This window comes from Atheta coriaria, unplaced genomic scaffold (assembly GCF_025399875.1).
Source record: "Atheta coriaria isolate IRGN ID8LTWV9N9 unplaced genomic scaffold, Caltech_Dcor_3.1 hic_scaffold_6_pilon, whole genome shotgun sequence".
NCBI lineage: Eukaryota > Metazoa > Arthropoda > Insecta > Coleoptera > Staphylinidae > Dalotia > Dalotia coriaria.
Window position 1 is genome coordinate 104,326 of NW_027045448.1, and position 17,423 is coordinate 121,748.

Here is a 17,423-nt window from a genome sequence, read left to right on the forward strand (position 1 = left end):
AAACGCAAATTGAGTTCGAAAAACAAACACTGGTGTTGTTCCCCTTATCCGTATATTTATACAAACATTAACATGATGTTAATAAGAAAATTACAAGATGATTTTTGTGATCAGCCCGGCGGCGATGGTCACGCCACCAACGCGCAACATAACCCTGCCCAACTCCTTGCACTCGCTGTACAACTCGATCGCGAGTGGTCGCTGCACTTGAATTTCAATCATGGCGCTTGTATTGTTACCCAAAAACCGTGGATGTTTCTTTAGAACTTCGCCGGTTGCCTTGTTCAGCTGCGATATGAGTTTCGAGATTGTAGCCGGCTCAACTAAGGATTGATGATGCAGCACCACCTGGTGTTTACATTTACAATTATATTTTGACATAGAAAAACTCATCAGATTTACTTACCGGAAAACCTTTTGTTATTGGAATAGTCACGTTAAAGACAACAATGCGACACTGGAACTTGGACGAGACCGGAACCGGATAATGTGGATCACACAGAATATTACCAATGGTAACATGCTGCATCTCTACCCCGGCTAAAGTAATTGACGGTTGATCGCCAGCGAATACAACTTGTTGAGGCATTTCATCGGTAGTGATCATTTTCACAATGGCCACTTCGCGAATAGGACACACCATTACCTTGTCACCGACGTTCAAGGTACCAGTTTCAACTCTTCCAGCGACGCAGAAATTAGACCCGGTGCCCTGAATAACAAAAAACAAAATTTAACACTGGGTAAGTATTTAAAACGCTTAAATTTTAAGCATGGATAATATTACCTTGAAAATATCATTAATCGAAAAGCGGAAAGGCTTCGTAATCGGCCTCTCCGGGGATCTAAACCCATCAATAACTTCCAAAAGACTTGAGCCATTATACCACGACACCAGTTCGTTTTCAGTCGATTTGTCGACCAAATTCTGTCCGGTTAAACCGCTGCATGGCACGAATGTGACGTCGTTTTCTCTGAAACCCGCTTGTTTTAAGAATGCCTTGAGTTTGTCCTTGATTTCGTTGAAACGCTCCTGCGACCATGACACTGTGTCCAACTTATTGATGGCGACAGCTAATTGAGTCACACCCAGCGAGCGTACGAGCAAAGCGTGCTCTCTAGTTTGACCGCCAAACTCGAAACCGGTTTCGAACTCACCGCGGGTTGCATCCACCACTAACAGGGCGACATCAGCTTGTCCAGCGCCAGAGATCATATTCGGGATGAAATCTTTATGTCCAGGTGCGTCTAGTAAAGTAACCTTGGATACAAAAGTAGATTTTAGGTTATAAATATGTTTTTGAAGTTTAGCATTGAGGTTAGGTTGAAATTTTAGGTTAAACTCACTAATTTAGTCTTTGTTTCGAATTGTGAGCGTCCAACATCCATTGTAATTCCGCGATTTCTCTCCTCGCCAGTTTCATCCAAGACCCAAGCATACATGAAACTTTGTTTGCCTAACTTACGACTCTCTTGCTCATATTTGTGCATTGTCTTCTGTTGCACCTAAAAAATAACAAATTTCAATATCAATTGTTTTGTTATTGACAATTTCTGTGTTTATTACTTGTCCTAGCGCACATAGCATGTGTCCCATTAAGGTACTCTTGCCTGCATCGACATGACCAATCACAATCATGTATAAATGCTCCTTATGATCGCCCCTTTCCTTTTTGTACTGCACTTCCGGATCGGCGGTCTTTTCCTTTTTGCTCGGCGTGCGAATTTCCTCCAGCGGTTTCTCCCGCTCTCGTTCGCGATCCTTTTCGCCATCAGCGACTATCTGCGTCGGTGTGCCACGCCCCGAAGCAGGCGACTGCGATCTGGGCGTGTTCAGCTTGTTCGACAGGTCGAAACCTTTAATAACGCTGCGCGATTTGCTCGCCGTCGAGGGCGTCACCGCCGGCGTGATGATCTTTACGTTGGGCGTTGTGGGCGTGCTTTCACTGACTTCGATTACCAATTCATTCGTCATTTAATAAAAGTAAATAAATAAATTACGCAAATTAATTGAACCTAAAATTTAACCATAACCTTAAAATGTATAACCTATGAAAATTTACGGCAGTCATTTATTGAGTGAGATTGGGTAAAAAAATATTATTTTCTACGCAGATGCGAACTTATAATGTCATCCGGACTTGGCACGGTGAAAGCGAACCGCCGCACCCCGACGATTTTCGGTAAACTTGGCGTAAAGGGTATAAACTTGTCGTAATTTCGGCAGATAACTTTCCCTAATCGCGAAACTTTCTTCATATCGTTATGAATTTTCTTACGTTTTAAAAGTAACCTCACATCGAAGGAGCAAACCAATGCCTTTTGATTAATCTCAACTTTACTGTCATTGGTTGATAGATCGCTGCTATCAACAAACATCGGTTCAAACTCCTCCTCTTCATCATGTTTCGACGCAAGCGAGCTCGCGGATGGTTTCTTCTCACTGAGCAATGCATTTGTCAAACTGTTACACCAATCTGTTTCGTTTTGTCGACTAATACTCGGTTCAGATTTGGTTATGTTTAATTTTTCAACGCGATTTCCTAAAGTGTTAATCGAATTTTCTTTATCGATTGAAACTTTTTTCGAAAAATTCAACGCGGAACCAATCGGACGGGTTTGAAACTTTGAGGTGGTTTTTAAGTGACTGCTAGTTAATGCCGCCAGAGTGTTGAACTTATTATCAGCTAGTGGTTTTGTTACACCCAAGTCAATTTTTTTGTTCAGCCCAGAATACAATTGCTTGTTCATGCTGAATTTTGGGATAGAAAAACCACCAACTGAATTGGTCTGAGTTAAATCTTACCTTACATAAATAACAAGATGGAAAACAATTGAACAGGTTCACAATGTAACATGAAACAAAACAAAAAGAAACCAAAGAAATTAAGTTAATTTTTCGATTGCTTCAATCTTGTTGGAAAATTACCTTTCTTTTCCACATTGACAGACACAGGCAGCACCTGCTTGACTAAAATCTCCTGGATGGCTTTCTCATGGTCATAGTTATTCCTTACAGCTGCCTCAACCATCTGTTGTCGGGTGATTGATACTCCCAGTGTGTCTTTCATTGCATCAATACATGATTCTAATTTTACTTTTGCCTAAATGAAACATATTGGCGTTATAAATTAACTAAGCAAAGTGAAAACTCTGATTCTTACTAATTCATCATCCTCCTCCTCAGCAATGTCATTCTGTGATGCCATGAAGGCACCAATTCGCTGAGGATTGTCTCTATTGTACATGAATGTGGCCTGGCTGGGCGACATGCAGTAGTCCTCTTCCACTGAATGCCCGTAGACGTCGTCATAGCCATCATATTCTACAATATAGTATTTATTTTTGATAAATGGTATGTTGTTGAAGAAGTTGTGCCATGGAAAAGAAACAAAAGTTATTATTACCGTCGCTATAATTCATGGAACGTATGTTTCGATGTCGGGACATTTTGGTGTTTCGCTTTTGATTAGTTTGCTGATTTGATGGTCGAAAAGCGCGGCGTCGCGTTACATGTTGTCTCGTACGTATGTATTTATAAGATTATTATCTCTGGTCAAGCTCGGATAACTGGGAAATGGCGATGTAAAACAAGATCCACCTTGACAGACTATTATAGGCAACTTAACATACGGAAAAAAAAATTGTGAAAATACTTACAAAGTTAAATTTGTTTTATACTCAATTATAAATTAATAATATTTAAAAAGTTTATTATATATTTGATGTAGATGTAGATTTATTTAGTAGAAATTTAGTAATAATACTTTTAATCGTGGATTGGTTTATATAAAAAGTAAACTAGGCAACTTTGTGAACACACTTCCAACATTGTGTTACTTTTGAATGGTCGATACATGTTCATAACAAAGATGGATGCATTACCACTCTCATTATTCTACAACGTAATTTTACGCTGCGACCATTGAATCAAGTGCAATTACGTGGTGCAAAGTTAAACATGACCGCCTCCACTCCAAAGAAGTAATAAGTGCGCTGTGCGTTGAACGAACGTCATTCGATCGTCAGTCATCACTCGGCTTGCGTCGCGCGATGAAACCGTATCGAAACCTTCCAGAAACTCGCGAATTTCAACTGTAAAACGAATTGGTAACCACACGACAACCGCCTAGAATGTACAACCAGACTGGGTAAGCCCAATAACAATCGAATTACGGCCTCAACCAACCCACCGACGCTTGTCGATTTGAATGAAAAAACCCACGATGAAGGTGAAACTGTACGCAATCGGCTGCGTGCTGTTCCTGCTCGTCCTGCTGAACCTGGTTTCAACCGAAAAGGACATCACGAAGCAGGTACCGGCATCTTCGGCACCCTTAAACTCGACAACAGTAGCAGAAATTTTGAAACTTGACAACGCCACTGCTACAAACAGCAGTATACCAGCGGATAAGAAAAATAATTCAACTGATGACAGTATTGTTAAAGACAAAGATACTTCTACTACCTTGAAACCAGTTGCTGCAACTGGGAATAATGCAACAGATGCACCTATACCTGCACCTGTACCATCTTCAACATCAACATCAACAACTACAACCACCACAACCAGTACAACCACAACAACAACAACAACTACACCTAAACCAACAACCCCAGCTTCAAATGTAACTGTAGCCAATATTACATCAACTGCAGCTCCATTAGACCCTGTCCTACCAGACAAGGGAGCTGCTGAAGAGGAGCACAATTCATCAATGGCGATATTCTTCGTCCTGTGCGTCCTGGCGCTTGGAATACTTCTGATTCATCTTATGCTGCACACTGGTTTCCAGTATGTGCCTGAATCAATCGTTATTGTCTTCCTGGGCGCTTTGATTGGCCTTGTGATGAACGACTTATCAGACAGGAACATCTCAAACTGGCGACAAGAAGAAGCCTTTTCCCCAACAGCATTCTTCTTGATTCTTCTACCTCCGATTATTTTCGAATCCGGCTACAATCTGCACAAGGGTAACTTTTTCCAGAACATCGGATCCATTTTGGTCTTTGCCATTTTGGGCACGACCATATCCGCATTCATCATTGGATTCGGTATTTATTTTCTCGGAATAGCAGACGTGGTATACAAACTAGGATTTATCGAATCCTTTGCATTTGGATCGTTGATTTCTGCTGTGGATCCAGTTGCAACTGTGGCGATCTTCCACGCATTGAATGTTGACCCAGTGCTGAATATGTTGGTCTTTGGTGAGAGTATTCTCAACGATGCCATTGCGATTGTGTTAACCACGGCTGTATTGGAAAGTAATGATCCGGGAACATCAACTGGCGAAGCAATAATGACAGGTATCAATAGATTTTGCATGATGTTCTTTGCATCAGCTGGAATTGGTGTGCTGTTTGCTTTAATCAGTGCGCTATTATTGAAACACATTGATTTACGGAAGAATCCGTCCCTGGAGTTCGGTATGATGTTGGTCTTCACCTATGGTCCTTATGTCCTGGCTGAGGGTATACATTTATCCGGAATCATGGCGATTTTATTCTGTGGAATTGTAATGTCACACTATACACATTACAATCTTTCAACAGTTACACAGATCACCATGCAGCAGACTTTAAGAACTTTGTCGTTTATTGCCGAGACATGCGTGTTTGCTTATCTTGGACTAGCTCTGTTTAGTTTTGAGCATCGTGTTGAACCGGCCCTCATCATCTGGAGTCTTATTTTATGCCTGATTGGCCGAGCATGTAATATCTTCCCATTGGCGATACTGGTTAACAAATTCCGCGAGCATCAAATAACCAAGAAGATGATGTTTATTATGTGGTTCTCTGGTTTGAGAGGCGCGATTTCCTACGCGTTGTCGTTGCATTTGAACTTTAGTGATGAGACACGCAAGGTGATCATCACAACGACGTTGATTATTGTGCTGACTACGACGTTGCTCTTTGGCGGATCAACAATGCCGCTGTTGAAGTTTATGCAAGCGACCAAGAATCCGTCCAGGAGGTTGAGGAAGCGCAAGCGGGACAGGGAGGTAACGCTGAGTAAGACGCGTGAATGGGGCCAGGCGATTGACTCGGAGCATTTGTCGGAGACGACGGAGGGTGAGATGGATGTTTCGTTTGCTTCGTCGAGGATTAAGGGATTTGCGAAATACGATTTGAAGTATTTCATTCCTTTCTTTACGAGGCGGTTTACGCAACAGGTGAGGAATTTTGTTTTTTTTTATAACCATGCTGTCAACAACTAAAATGGCGGCTGTGTTGAATTCTATAACATTTTAATGAATTTTATTTCATGTCATTTATTTGACCTGAAATTTATGTATTTTTAATCTTTTTGTACGTAAATTAGTCCTGCTTTATTTTAATCCAGGTTTTTTTCTGATAAAACTACACCTACTGTGAAATTGCATTAACTGTTTCCTTTTATGATAACAAAATAAGCGAATGCGATAAGAATGTGTTTTTATACTGGAATATTTATTTCAAGGCCGAGCAAATCGCCACAAAATACCGTAACATTCTGCAACAATATGAACTTAACAATTCTTACATAATTGACCTAGTTTTTATCATTTCATTAAAACTTGTTTTAACGTGTGACTAATTCCACAGTGTACTCAACTTTCACGCCCAATTTTGATCGATTTTTATGTAATTCGTATTTTTGTCGGCAGGAATTGAAAGATTGTAAAAGTCAAATGACCGACTTGACCAACCAATGGTACCAGGCGATCAGGATCTCGCCGGACCAGTCGGACGAGGAGCCGGTGGTGAACACGCCACGATCGAGCATATCCAGCATCGTCCGCTGACAGCCGCCGCCTCCACAACCGCCGCCCGCGTGCATAGAGACGGAAGCGTCGCCGCTGGTCGGACGCCGCGTCTAACGGACGCAGATCTTACGCGTTTTATCTAGTTTTCTACTTGCTTTCGTCACGTGCTCACAGTGGGTGAATGTAAATACAAAATTTGTACGCGTTGGTTTTTACAAAAAGTTTAGATGTGACACACCACGTACTTTTCGATTGTTGTATTGACGCGGAGCATCAGGGGTCGAAATAATTAATTAAGTATTTAGCTAATTTAGCGAAGATTACCAAAACTACCAAAGTATTTAACTATATTTACGAATGCCACACACACAGTTGAAATGACAGGGTTTATGACTATACAACATCCAGCCAGACCATACAAAAACATAATTACAGGAGATATACTTTTTTACGCCTCGACATGATAACACGTATAAAATGAATTATTACTTTTTACTGTCTGCATATACCTATGAACGAGTATTTTTTACATTTACAAGATGTCGCCGCACAGTCAGTTTATTCACGATGTGATAAAACCTATTCTATTGTAATTATAAATCGGTGATATCGAATGGGAAGTTGCAGTCTACTGCAATTGTATTTATATTTGTGTGATAAGCCTAAGTCACTATCATTGTACTACTTTATTGTTTATAGAGGCGTGATTATATCTTAAAACGACGGAGCGATATGAGATGTGAGGTGTTTGCAATGCTTTTGCAATGGATGCAAACTATTGATTGTGATGACACGAGAGTTGTGTTAGTTATTTTATTGTTAGCAGTATTTGGCGCAAATTAGCGTATGGAATTTACTTTACGTTGAATAAAAACGATGAAAGACAAACGCATCCTTTCAATTTGTGATCTTTATGATAATTGGGTTCATTTTTAAGTTTTGTTAATTTTACTGAGTCAGGACGTTTCACCGCGAGTCGTTTCGCCGCGGAACACATTTGCCTCAAGAATAATTCAAATTTCTTGATTTTACACGTAAATAAATATATTTAGATAAATTTGTTTAATATTTAAACAATATTAAATGTGTTTGTAGATGTAATTTTAATGAATAATCAGGTATTATACGATTTTTAGCCACAAATTACTCTAACGTGGAGACTACTCACGGCGAAACGTCTGGTACCCAATTTTATAACTTTGTTTTTATTTTTAATGTAAAATTTTACGTACCAAATTGTTCTTCAAAATGCTGTATACATGGAGCAGCTGAATAGTCATCGCGCAACTTTTCCAAGAACATTGGAAGATCTTTAAACAAGTACAAATGAAGTTCTAAACAAAATAATTGCAGAATTAGCCAACTATGAAAAACTTGAAACTTTAAAATTCTTGCACATATTCTTGCAGAGGGCGCTGTTATTAGTTAGCGGCGTTTTATTTTGTAGGTTAACTTTATCGCTGTTCTCGCAGCCGTTGTTCGATCTTACAAGTGCTGGCCGTTTGTTCGTCTAAAATTATTTAATTGTCTTTTGTTAACTATTTAAATTCTATTTGTAATGGCGACGCAGTCTGCCGTTCCGGTGGTGCTGGACACCGCGGTTCGTGACTTGGTACCAACCGCTAAACTTCTTGTAGTTGGCGCCGGCGGAATCGGATGCGAAATTTTAAAGAATTTAGCACTATCCGGCTTTTCAGACATTGAAATTGTAAGCGACTCGTATTATCACTTATCTCCAATAAAACTATTACTAATAATATGACTTGTTATAGATTGATTTGGATACAATTGATGTGAGCAACTTGAACAGGCAGTTCCTCTTCAGAAAGGAGCATGTTGGAAAGTCCAAAGCAATGGTTGCCAAGGAAACCATTCTTGGGTACAACCCTAATATTCAGATTACAGCATACCATGACAGTATTACAACGTAAGTTATGATACAAATCACTTTATCAACTTTATTAAACTGGCATGTTTTTTGGTAGATCTCAGTATGGTGTCAACTTTTTCAAGCGATTCCATGTTGTTCTCAATGCGTTGGACAACCGTGCAGCGCGCAACCACGTCAATCGCATGTGTCTAGCTGCTGATGTACCACTGATTGAATCCGGTACATCCGGCTATTCCGGTCAGGTTGAATTTATCAAGAAGGGAGTGACACAGTGTTATGAGTGTCAGCCTAAACCACCTCAGAAGACATTCCCAGGCTGCACCATTAGAAATACACCATCTGAGCCTGTGCATTGCATTGTTTGGGCTAAACATTTGTTTAAGTAAGTAAATATTTAAATCACATCAACAGAACAATAAAAATAATTGATTTACAGTCAATTGTTTGGTGAAGAAGATCCCGATCAGGATGTATCACCTGATACAGCCGATCCGGAAGCAGCGGGAGATGCAGGTAAAACAGCCCTGGTTGAGGAAATGGACACAAATGCTCAGGATGGAAATGTTCAACGCACATCAACTAAACAATGGGCGGTCGACATCGATTATGATCCGGAAAAACTGTTTAATAAGTTTTTCGGAGATGATATTAAATACTTATTGAGTATGGGTAAGTTAAAATCTTTAGATTTTAGTGATTATCACAATAGTAAATGATTGATTTTTTTTTCATAGAAAATTTATGGAAATCACGAAAAGCACCACTGCCGCTTTCTTGGTCAAAAGCTCAGGCTATGATCGAAGAACCCTCCGAAAACGCCTCGAATATTCACCGTACTGACATGCAAGTTTGGTCTCTAAGCAAATGCACCGAAATCTTCGATCAGAGTATTGCTTCCCTTAAGAAAAGCCTCCAAGGCAAAAGTTTCCTTGTCTGGGACAAGGATGATAAGCCAGCTTTAGACTTTGTTACCGCCTGCGCCAACATTCGCAGTTACATCTTCTCCATTCAACAGAAGTCGCGCTTTGATGTAAAATCCATCGCTGGCAATATTATTCCTGCAATCGCGACTACCAACGCGATGGTGGCGGGTCTTGTGGTCTTGATGGCGATGCGAGTTCTAGCTAATGACTTCGACCACTGCCAGTCGATTTACGTTCGGCAAAAATCATCCGTCTCGAATACGGTACTCATGGCCGAGAGGGTCATTGAGGCTGCCAATCCAAAATGTTACGTTTGTGCACCACAGCCATTTGTCAATGTTTATGTGAATATCAATTCAATGACACTGAAAGATTTTGAGAATGAGGTCCTAAAGAAGAGTTTGAATATGATTGCACCTGATGCGCTCATAGACGGCAAGGGAATTGTGATTATTTCGTCGGATGAAGGTGAAACAGATGTAAGTTATAAAAACTAAATTTTCCTCCTGTTTTATTAAAAATTTTGTTGTTTTTAGGTCAATAACGATAAGAAATTGTCGGAACTTGGTATCTTTGACGGCAGCATCCTGAAAGTCGACGACTTTTTGCAGGATTATGAACTCACTGTTTGCGTACATGATTACGAAGCAAAAGAAAAAGACGATCCGCCGTTTAAGATTTCTAGTGATGTCGAATTGAAGACAATTGAGGAAGTAAATGATGCGAAAAATGGGGAGAACAATGGAAACGCTAATGGATCTGGTGATGCGAAAGCGCAACAAGATGGCGACGATGATGATGACATCGCCATTGTAGAGAGTGTAGTTGAGGACGACCCACAGGAAGGTCCATCGAAACGTCGTAAGATGAATCCACCCGAGGATGAAGACGACGATTTGGTACTCATTGAAGAAGACGACGATTAATTATTAACAAATCTCCATGTATTTATTTTTCTATTTCATGTAGCTTATCAAAAATGTCAAAAATGAAAACAAGATATGCTCTATCAAAAGAGTAATAATATCGTTAAAAAAACACTACTGCGTCGCACTAATAACTCAAAAACGAGACACGAAAATTATTCCAAGTCATGTTGATAATTTTTTTCTCATTATTATTTTCATAGTTCAAGCTAAAGTTGAATGTTAATTTTGATAAGTGTCTTCGATTTTTGATGGTTGACTGGAGGAGGTTGCCGGGCGCATGCGCAGTTTGCGCGATTGCACAATATGACTGCGCGCGTCACGAGCGCGGCCATCGCTCATTCTCCTCCATGTTGTGACCCAAAGTGTACTGATTTTCTTCGCCGCCCGCTCGCAAGCCGCCGCAATGTCTCTATAATTGCATAAACCCCGCACACGCAAGTGTGCTGCACAACTAATCATCAACATGGAGTAAGCATTCTTTAATTTTTACAACTTGACACGTTTTTCACTTGTTTTTGGCGGAATTAGACGCCAGCATTGCACATGCACTGCTTGAGTCAAACCTAGTTTCGCCTAGTTTCTAACTTTGGCCAGGTTGGACAGGTCATTGCCATCTGCAATGTATTCAAAATAAGCGCACATCTTGATACTTTTACACAAAATAGTAAATAATACCTGTATTTCTAGTAAAAATCAATAATTCCTGGTAATTATCTTGTGTGTTACCAATGTATTGCAACTGTACAAAAGTAGCACATCTTAGCTTTCTCTTTTTTTGCTTGTAAATTGTTGACCTCTGTGTTCTTAATACTTCAAACTGTATAAACTAATTATTAATTATTTTTCAGAGCCATCATGGCACCCCCTAAGTATGGCATTTCGCCACCAAGCCCTTACTTAAGCTACTACTTATCACCAATCATCAAATTAAGTAAAACATCATCATCTTTGCTGACATCCAGTGCTGAACAAACCGAAAATGTCTGTCCAGCACCGTGTGCCGTCGCCGTTCTCTCAGCTTCTCGCTGATGAGTCCGGTAGTCCGGAGCAGTATGATCTAGCCGACGCTTTACAATGGACGAAGGAGGATTTAGAAGCTAATCTAACTGATAAGAACAAGTCATTGCTTCTTGATGAAGTCCTCGACAACTTAGAGGCGCTTGAATCGCTTAGCGATGTGGAGATCGACCTGGAGGAAGAGGCGGGAGGTTAGTATATCATAGTATAGCGATTTATATTTATCAGTAGATAAATATTTGCATATTGGGCATTTTTTTACTGCTGATAACGCGCATAAAAATTACCATGACGCAAACGTATAAAAATATTTCTATAACAATTGTTTCAATAAGTTTTAAAAGAAATTTTAAAACACGAAGTGAAATGGCGCCTATTCGATTTATGTTTTGTTTTATAACAAACAACATGGCGAAGCTGGTTTATCCTTGATCGCCGATTGACGACTATCAGCGCGACGATATTTATTTCTAATTCCATTAAGCGGCTGGTGGGGCAGAGAGATACTTTGGAACGCGCGCTGGAATCCGACGCGTGCATTACACACTCGAGCTCAGTCACGTTCGGTCGCATTTAGACATCGCAATCGCGCTTAGCAACAAACTATCACTATCTCGTCGCGCGCGGGCTACTCATACGAATAAATACCTACAACAATACACTATTCGCGACAGTTTGATTAAACATCGCAAACTAACGTGTTTCGCGCTTGTTTTGTTTCCGTGTTCGGATTGCTCACCTGCGCGAAAGCGTTCATTCTTGAGACGTAGTTCATCCTCTTGTGTGACAGTGTTTACGCGCGCATCTCGATGCAACGTTCCCATGGTTGACAACGTTAATAGCATGCCGTTCATTTATCGCTACACCTGGAATCGGGAAATCGTTTTCAATTCACAGAAACTTGTGAAGAGACGCTGAGTCCACGCTGCGAACACGACCACGACAAGCAGATTGTTATTTTGTGCACCAAAAAACCGCCGAACACAAATCAAATTGCCATTAACTTTAAACTAGGAGTACGACTATATTAAGTTAGCGTTTTAACGATTTTCCCGCTTTCTGGGTCTGTTTGTGATAAATTTGAACGGCGGGATAGGAAGTAACATGATGGAGTACGGAAATTATGGTAGGTGTCGTTTTCTAGCTGATTGAGAAAAAGTTGATTAATTTTGAATGGACGGGTTATAAATTATTCGAAAAAAAACTTTCACTTTATTGCTTTAGAACGGTTCTGAAAGCTTGATTAACAACATTCTAATGTTACAGTTTTCATCTGTTTTTGTCATTTTAAAGTGTAGTGCTAATTAAATTTACACTATCAACAAGTAACAGTGCTTTATCGTTTTCGGAGCTTTATCATAACCTAGCAACGCTCGAAATAATTTTAGCACAAATTTAATGCAATGACGCAAAAACCTGTGTAATTTCAGCAACAACAACAAATGTTTAATAACAGGAACAATTTCATTTTGCGGTGGTTATGCTTTCTTACCGTTTGCATTCATTTCTAATCGAAAAAAGTTACGTTAAAACGTGGAATCTTTTAGTATGCGCTTCATTTGCACATTGTCTTGATTTTGTATGCCATAAATAATTCAAAATTAAGGACAAACGAAAATTTCCGACACTAATGTGTTGTTTTGCCTTCCATGTGCTTACAAGTGTGGCGCCGCCATCTTGTTGGCGAGCGAAACGAACACAAGGAAGGAATTTGTAATAATAATTACAAGGTCGCGTATGTTTTAGCTTTTGAATATTGTGCAAAACTAGTTTTTTTTAAATTTAATACACTGAACGGTGTATCTATGCTCTGTTGGTCAGACGAATTAATATATTCATGCGGCGGACGCGGATAAATTTATGACATCGATTTGTTGAGAAAGATATCGAATCTTAACCCGATTTCGATTTTTTTCTACATGTTGAAATTGAAATCGTTGCAAAACTCCCGACGATTTACGACAATTTTATGCGTTTTTACATCTGGTTTAGCTGTGATTTGAGGTTAAATGTCAAGAGGAAGCTGTATGGGCGGTATGCATTCGGACCGTGATATGCAACCAAGTGTACAAAGTCCAGCTTGCGAAATGAACACGCTTTTTGTCATTTAAAAAGTGTTTCACAGCGCGATAGATTTAGATTTGTGATAATTATTGATAAAATTACGAATATCGTGACGGTTTTGCTTGGTTATTGTTTGATTTATGCACCACTTGACGAACTATATAATTAACCCGAATATAAAAACACAATGAAGCGCAATTAAGCGATACGATAATTTTTGTAGTCTGGTCGGGTAGAAATGAATCGATTACACGAGGCGGTGGCGTTGTGCGAACGTCGTTTGCTTCCTCAGTAAACAACTTGCGTTTGTTTGCTGACCGAACAAACAAACAAACTGTTTATATTCGTCGATTGTCACTTGTTGCGCGAGCAAACAAAGGCGCTACGTCGCGAAGAACTTCCGATGTCATCGCAAAGTCCGATCGATTGATTCAACAGACAGACGTTTATTCATTACGAACACATTCGATTATTTTTTTAGCTATTTCATCGAGCATAAGTGCATTTTATAAATATCCTTTTTCTGAGATGGATATTGGATATGTATGCAACCCAATATGCATTTAATTGTACTTTGGGCTGTATGATAAGTACTGAACTGAAATTAAACGACTTTGATTAATTTCTTGCACGCGTTATACTTGTGAAAGTATATTTGCAATGTCTGCAGATAAGTTGCAGTCGTAAAATAAAAGTCAGCAAGGCCGTCTGGGATTCTAATCATAGAATCGTGTGTGCAGCTTGCAGCGCAGACACCGAGTATCGCGATAAATTGCGTATGAATTGGCGTTTTAATAAATTTCATAAATTTGCATTTCGATAAGGCCGCGTCCCGCTTAACTAATGAGATGCTAAACCAATTACACTTGCTCATAATCGGCATTAATTCAATTTTATATTCACACATTACGTTAGACATGTATCGCATAAAGCAAAATTTGTTTATCGTGGAAATTTTTCCAAAATGGTTATCACGATGGAAATCCTTGACGAATCCGAGATAAGATGAGCATTAAAATGATATTTTGCAATGGATCTCAAAATGGATCCTTATGTAACTTTGAAAAAGTTAATTTTATCGTCTGGGTTGAAGAGGTTAGCGTTTGTTGAATAATGGCCGCCCTTATTTTTTGACAGCTGCAGCAGCGAGCAGTTTGTGATAACGTGCACATTTTAATGACGTGTGATTTATGTGTAACCTAGTTTCGGCTAGAAATGTATGAAATTCTTGGATTTGCAAAAAATCTGTTGAAGTATATGCATGAAATGTGAAGTCACACATGTCTTAACCCGAATGAACTCTGCGTACATTAACATTACCCACACGATAAACAAGTGCCATAAGACGGCCGACTTGTTGAATTGAAATAATTGTTCCAATTAAGCTGCGAACATCCGCGTGCGCCAGGCATACGCATTTCGCTAACAACAATCATTGCAATTACGTTCCAGTCGCTTATTTACATAAGTTTTGTTTGAGATTTGTTTTTATTTGATATTGAGGGCGAATAAACATTTAAACATCACGAAACGCGCCACCATTTTGTAACCTCAATAGATAACTACCACTAAATCGCACGTGCCGGTTTCTAGCCAATCAACGGAATAAAACACGAAATAAAAGTGACTTTTTGTTATTTTTATAATGAGATAGCTTTGTGGAGAGTCGGTATCCGCGAGTGCACGCGACGCACGCGTGATATCGACGCGAAATCCAAGGCGCGTAACGACTAAACGGAGGTAGCGCAGCTGATATAGCCGCTACTTTGCGATAATTAAGTCGGCGAATGGCCGTGAGCTCTGATTCAATCACACAGCTAAAGTTATGTAAATGTTGGGAATCGATAGACACGTTCAACAAACTCGCTAAGGTCCAATTTTAGCTAAACAACTTGAGCTTAGCAATAAAAAATGTGTGATTCAATATATATTTTGATTTCGACAACTTTCTCTTACTCGAAAAGAGGAAACGCTTGATTTTTATTTGATTATGTGTTGATATAGGTCAACTCTTTAAATATTATCTAGATTACTTTTGAAATCACACAACACTTGTCTGTCTGTCTGTCTGTCTGTAATTTACAAAGTATAAATAGATGAGAATGATTAATTTGTTTGATCAACTGGAAAAGTTAAAGGCTGATTCGGTTGTTAACTTAAACTGAAACTATAAGTTTCGATTCCAAGTAGAAAATAATCATGCAAATGGGTTTTCCATTACTCATTGAATCTGTACTCGTGTACTTTCCGAGTAGTTGTACTAATAAAATTGTTTTTATTGTTTACAGTCGATATTTTAAACCAGCCGGTATGGATGGACTCAAAGCTCTATCCTTTGGAGAGCCAGGCGCAGTTCGGGCAGCTAACCACCATCTCTCAGCTGCCGAACGGCGCCTACGAGGTGGTGTCTAATGGGGCATTCACTCCGCCGCAAACACCACCCTATGAACACCAACAATACCAGAATGTTGCCGTTGGCTATGAAATGCCGCCCTCCGCGCCTGTCGCAACTCAACATCAAGATCTTAGCGACTACTCTGAGAACGATCTCGTCATTCCAATGGAGCTGCCCGTCTTCTCCACCTCTCAGACGGACGTTGCTCGTGAGCTGGCTGTGGTCGATGAATTGGTGCGCTGCCGTGCCAATAGCTTCGCTTCATCGTCGCCGTCTCCCTCTTCGCCCTCGTCGACATCCTGGGCGTCTTCTGCATCGAGTAGCCATAGCAGCGCTAACAGTTCATGCGGGGAATCTTCTCTGGAGGATTTTGAATGGTCGCCTGCTAATCCCCAGGTGAAGAAGACCGCACAACGCGGTCGGAAGCGTTCCAAACCATATGCGCCCGCTGATCAGATCGATAAACGGTCTCGCAAGAAGGAACAGAACAAGAACGCCGCCACTCGCTACCGTATGAAGAAGAAGGCCGAGGTCGCTGAGATACAGTCCGAGGAGAACGAGCTGGAGCAGGTGAAGATCGCGCATGAAGCGAAGATTGTCGACCTGCAGCGTGAGATCAAGCTGATGAAGGGCCTCATGTTGGAGTTCTTCAAGAAGCAAGGACTTGTTCAGTAAACAGCTAGAAAGAAATTCAAACGGATCAAACAATTGAAGTTATTTTACTTTGTAAAATGAATCTGTGGTTTAATCCGTTGAATTCATTATTGGCTTAGCTTTTAATTATCCGTCGTTCAATTTGTAACTTGTTAGGCTTAAGAATTAAAGAGTAAATGCGCATTGTTTAAACCATTGTACAACTTCATTGCACAGCGTTGTAACCTTAGATTGTAAACATTACACCAACTTTTCAAGTGTTTTCATTACTAACACCTATCTTAACATTACGTTTTCTATTACACACGTTCAGAAACAATTACTAACATGGTGCATAAAATACATTTTTTTTAGTAAATTTTAAAATTCACACAAAAAAAGTTCAAACAATATTCTAAACGCGCAAGTGATGTAATATGTTAAATTTATTTGATATATTTGCTATACTACAGTTTAATTAGAATATTTGTTGCAAACATTGTTCATTTATAATTACCTGAATTTATATCTTTCAACACACATCCCTGAAACCAGTTTCTAGTCGAATTCTTTGACTTCGTGGCCACTAAAAGATGTAGCTATTTGAAAACAGCAATTTTTAAAAAAATCTACCAGTTTTGGATGGCTATATCTTCACTTAATAGAAGCGATCAAGCAAAAAATGCGTAGATTCTATTAAAGTATACCTCTATAGATGACATTAGCTGCTGGTTGACCCTTAACATCAAACTCTGTACATATAATAGTGTTTTACATACAAATCTTTGATATTTTAAAATTTGCAAATGGCTTCCTTAGCAT

General features: G+C 39.6%; 4 protein-coding genes across 5 annotated transcripts; 3 read left to right on the forward strand and 1 right to left on the reverse strand.

Annotated features, from left to right (window-relative positions):
- Positions 1-35: 35 nt before the first annotated feature.
- On the reverse strand, positions 36-3,601 carry HBS1 (translation elongation factor EF-1alpha (GTPase) HBS1). The gene is made up of 8 exons (XM_065305000.1): positions 3,408-3,601; positions 3,165-3,325; positions 2,930-3,104; positions 1,568-1,950; positions 1,348-1,506; positions 788-1,261; positions 407-712; positions 36-348 (listed from the first exon to the last, which is right to left on the reverse strand). The coding sequence occupies exons 1-8, from the start codon at positions 3,448-3,450 to the stop codon at positions 91-93; spliced, it is 1,959 nt and encodes a 652-aa protein (XP_065161072.1). The 5' UTR covers positions 3,451-3,601; the 3' UTR covers positions 36-90.
- A 257-nt stretch (positions 3,602-3,858) lies between these two features.
- Positions 3,859-7,637, forward strand: LOC135793884 (sodium/hydrogen exchanger 8). The gene is made up of 2 exons (XM_065304999.1): positions 3,859-6,176; positions 6,651-7,637. The coding sequence occupies exons 1-2, from the start codon at positions 4,212-4,214 to the stop codon at positions 6,786-6,788; spliced, it is 2,103 nt and encodes a 700-aa protein (XP_065161071.1). The 5' UTR covers positions 3,859-4,211; the 3' UTR covers positions 6,789-7,637.
- Positions 7,638-8,160: 523 nt separating this feature from the next.
- Positions 8,161-10,603, forward strand: Uba2 (Ubiquitin-like activating enzyme 2). The gene is made up of 6 exons (XM_065305002.1): positions 8,161-8,457; positions 8,522-8,676; positions 8,735-9,022; positions 9,077-9,309; positions 9,375-10,042; positions 10,100-10,603. Exons 1-6 carry the CDS (start codon positions 8,308-8,310, stop codon positions 10,487-10,489), a joined length of 1,884 nt encoding a protein of 627 aa, XP_065161074.1. The 5' UTR covers positions 8,161-8,307; the 3' UTR covers positions 10,490-10,603.
- A 195-nt stretch (positions 10,604-10,798) lies between these two features.
- On the forward strand, positions 10,799-17,098 carry crc (bZIP transcription factor crc). Of its 2 annotated transcripts, XM_065305008.1 has the most exons (3): positions 10,799-10,960; positions 11,341-11,700; positions 15,862-17,098. In XM_065305008.1, exons 2-3 carry the CDS (start codon positions 11,472-11,474, stop codon positions 16,641-16,643), a joined length of 1,011 nt encoding a protein of 336 aa, XP_065161080.1. In that variant the 5' UTR covers positions 10,799-10,960; positions 11,341-11,471; the 3' UTR covers positions 16,644-17,098. The 2 variants fall into 2 exon arrangements, with proteins under 2 accessions (XP_065161080.1, XP_065161081.1); XM_065305009.1 differs by lacking the exons at positions 10,799-10,960; positions 11,341-11,700 and adding an exon at positions 12,042-12,635.
- The last annotated feature ends 325 nt before the right edge of the window (positions 17,099-17,423 follow it).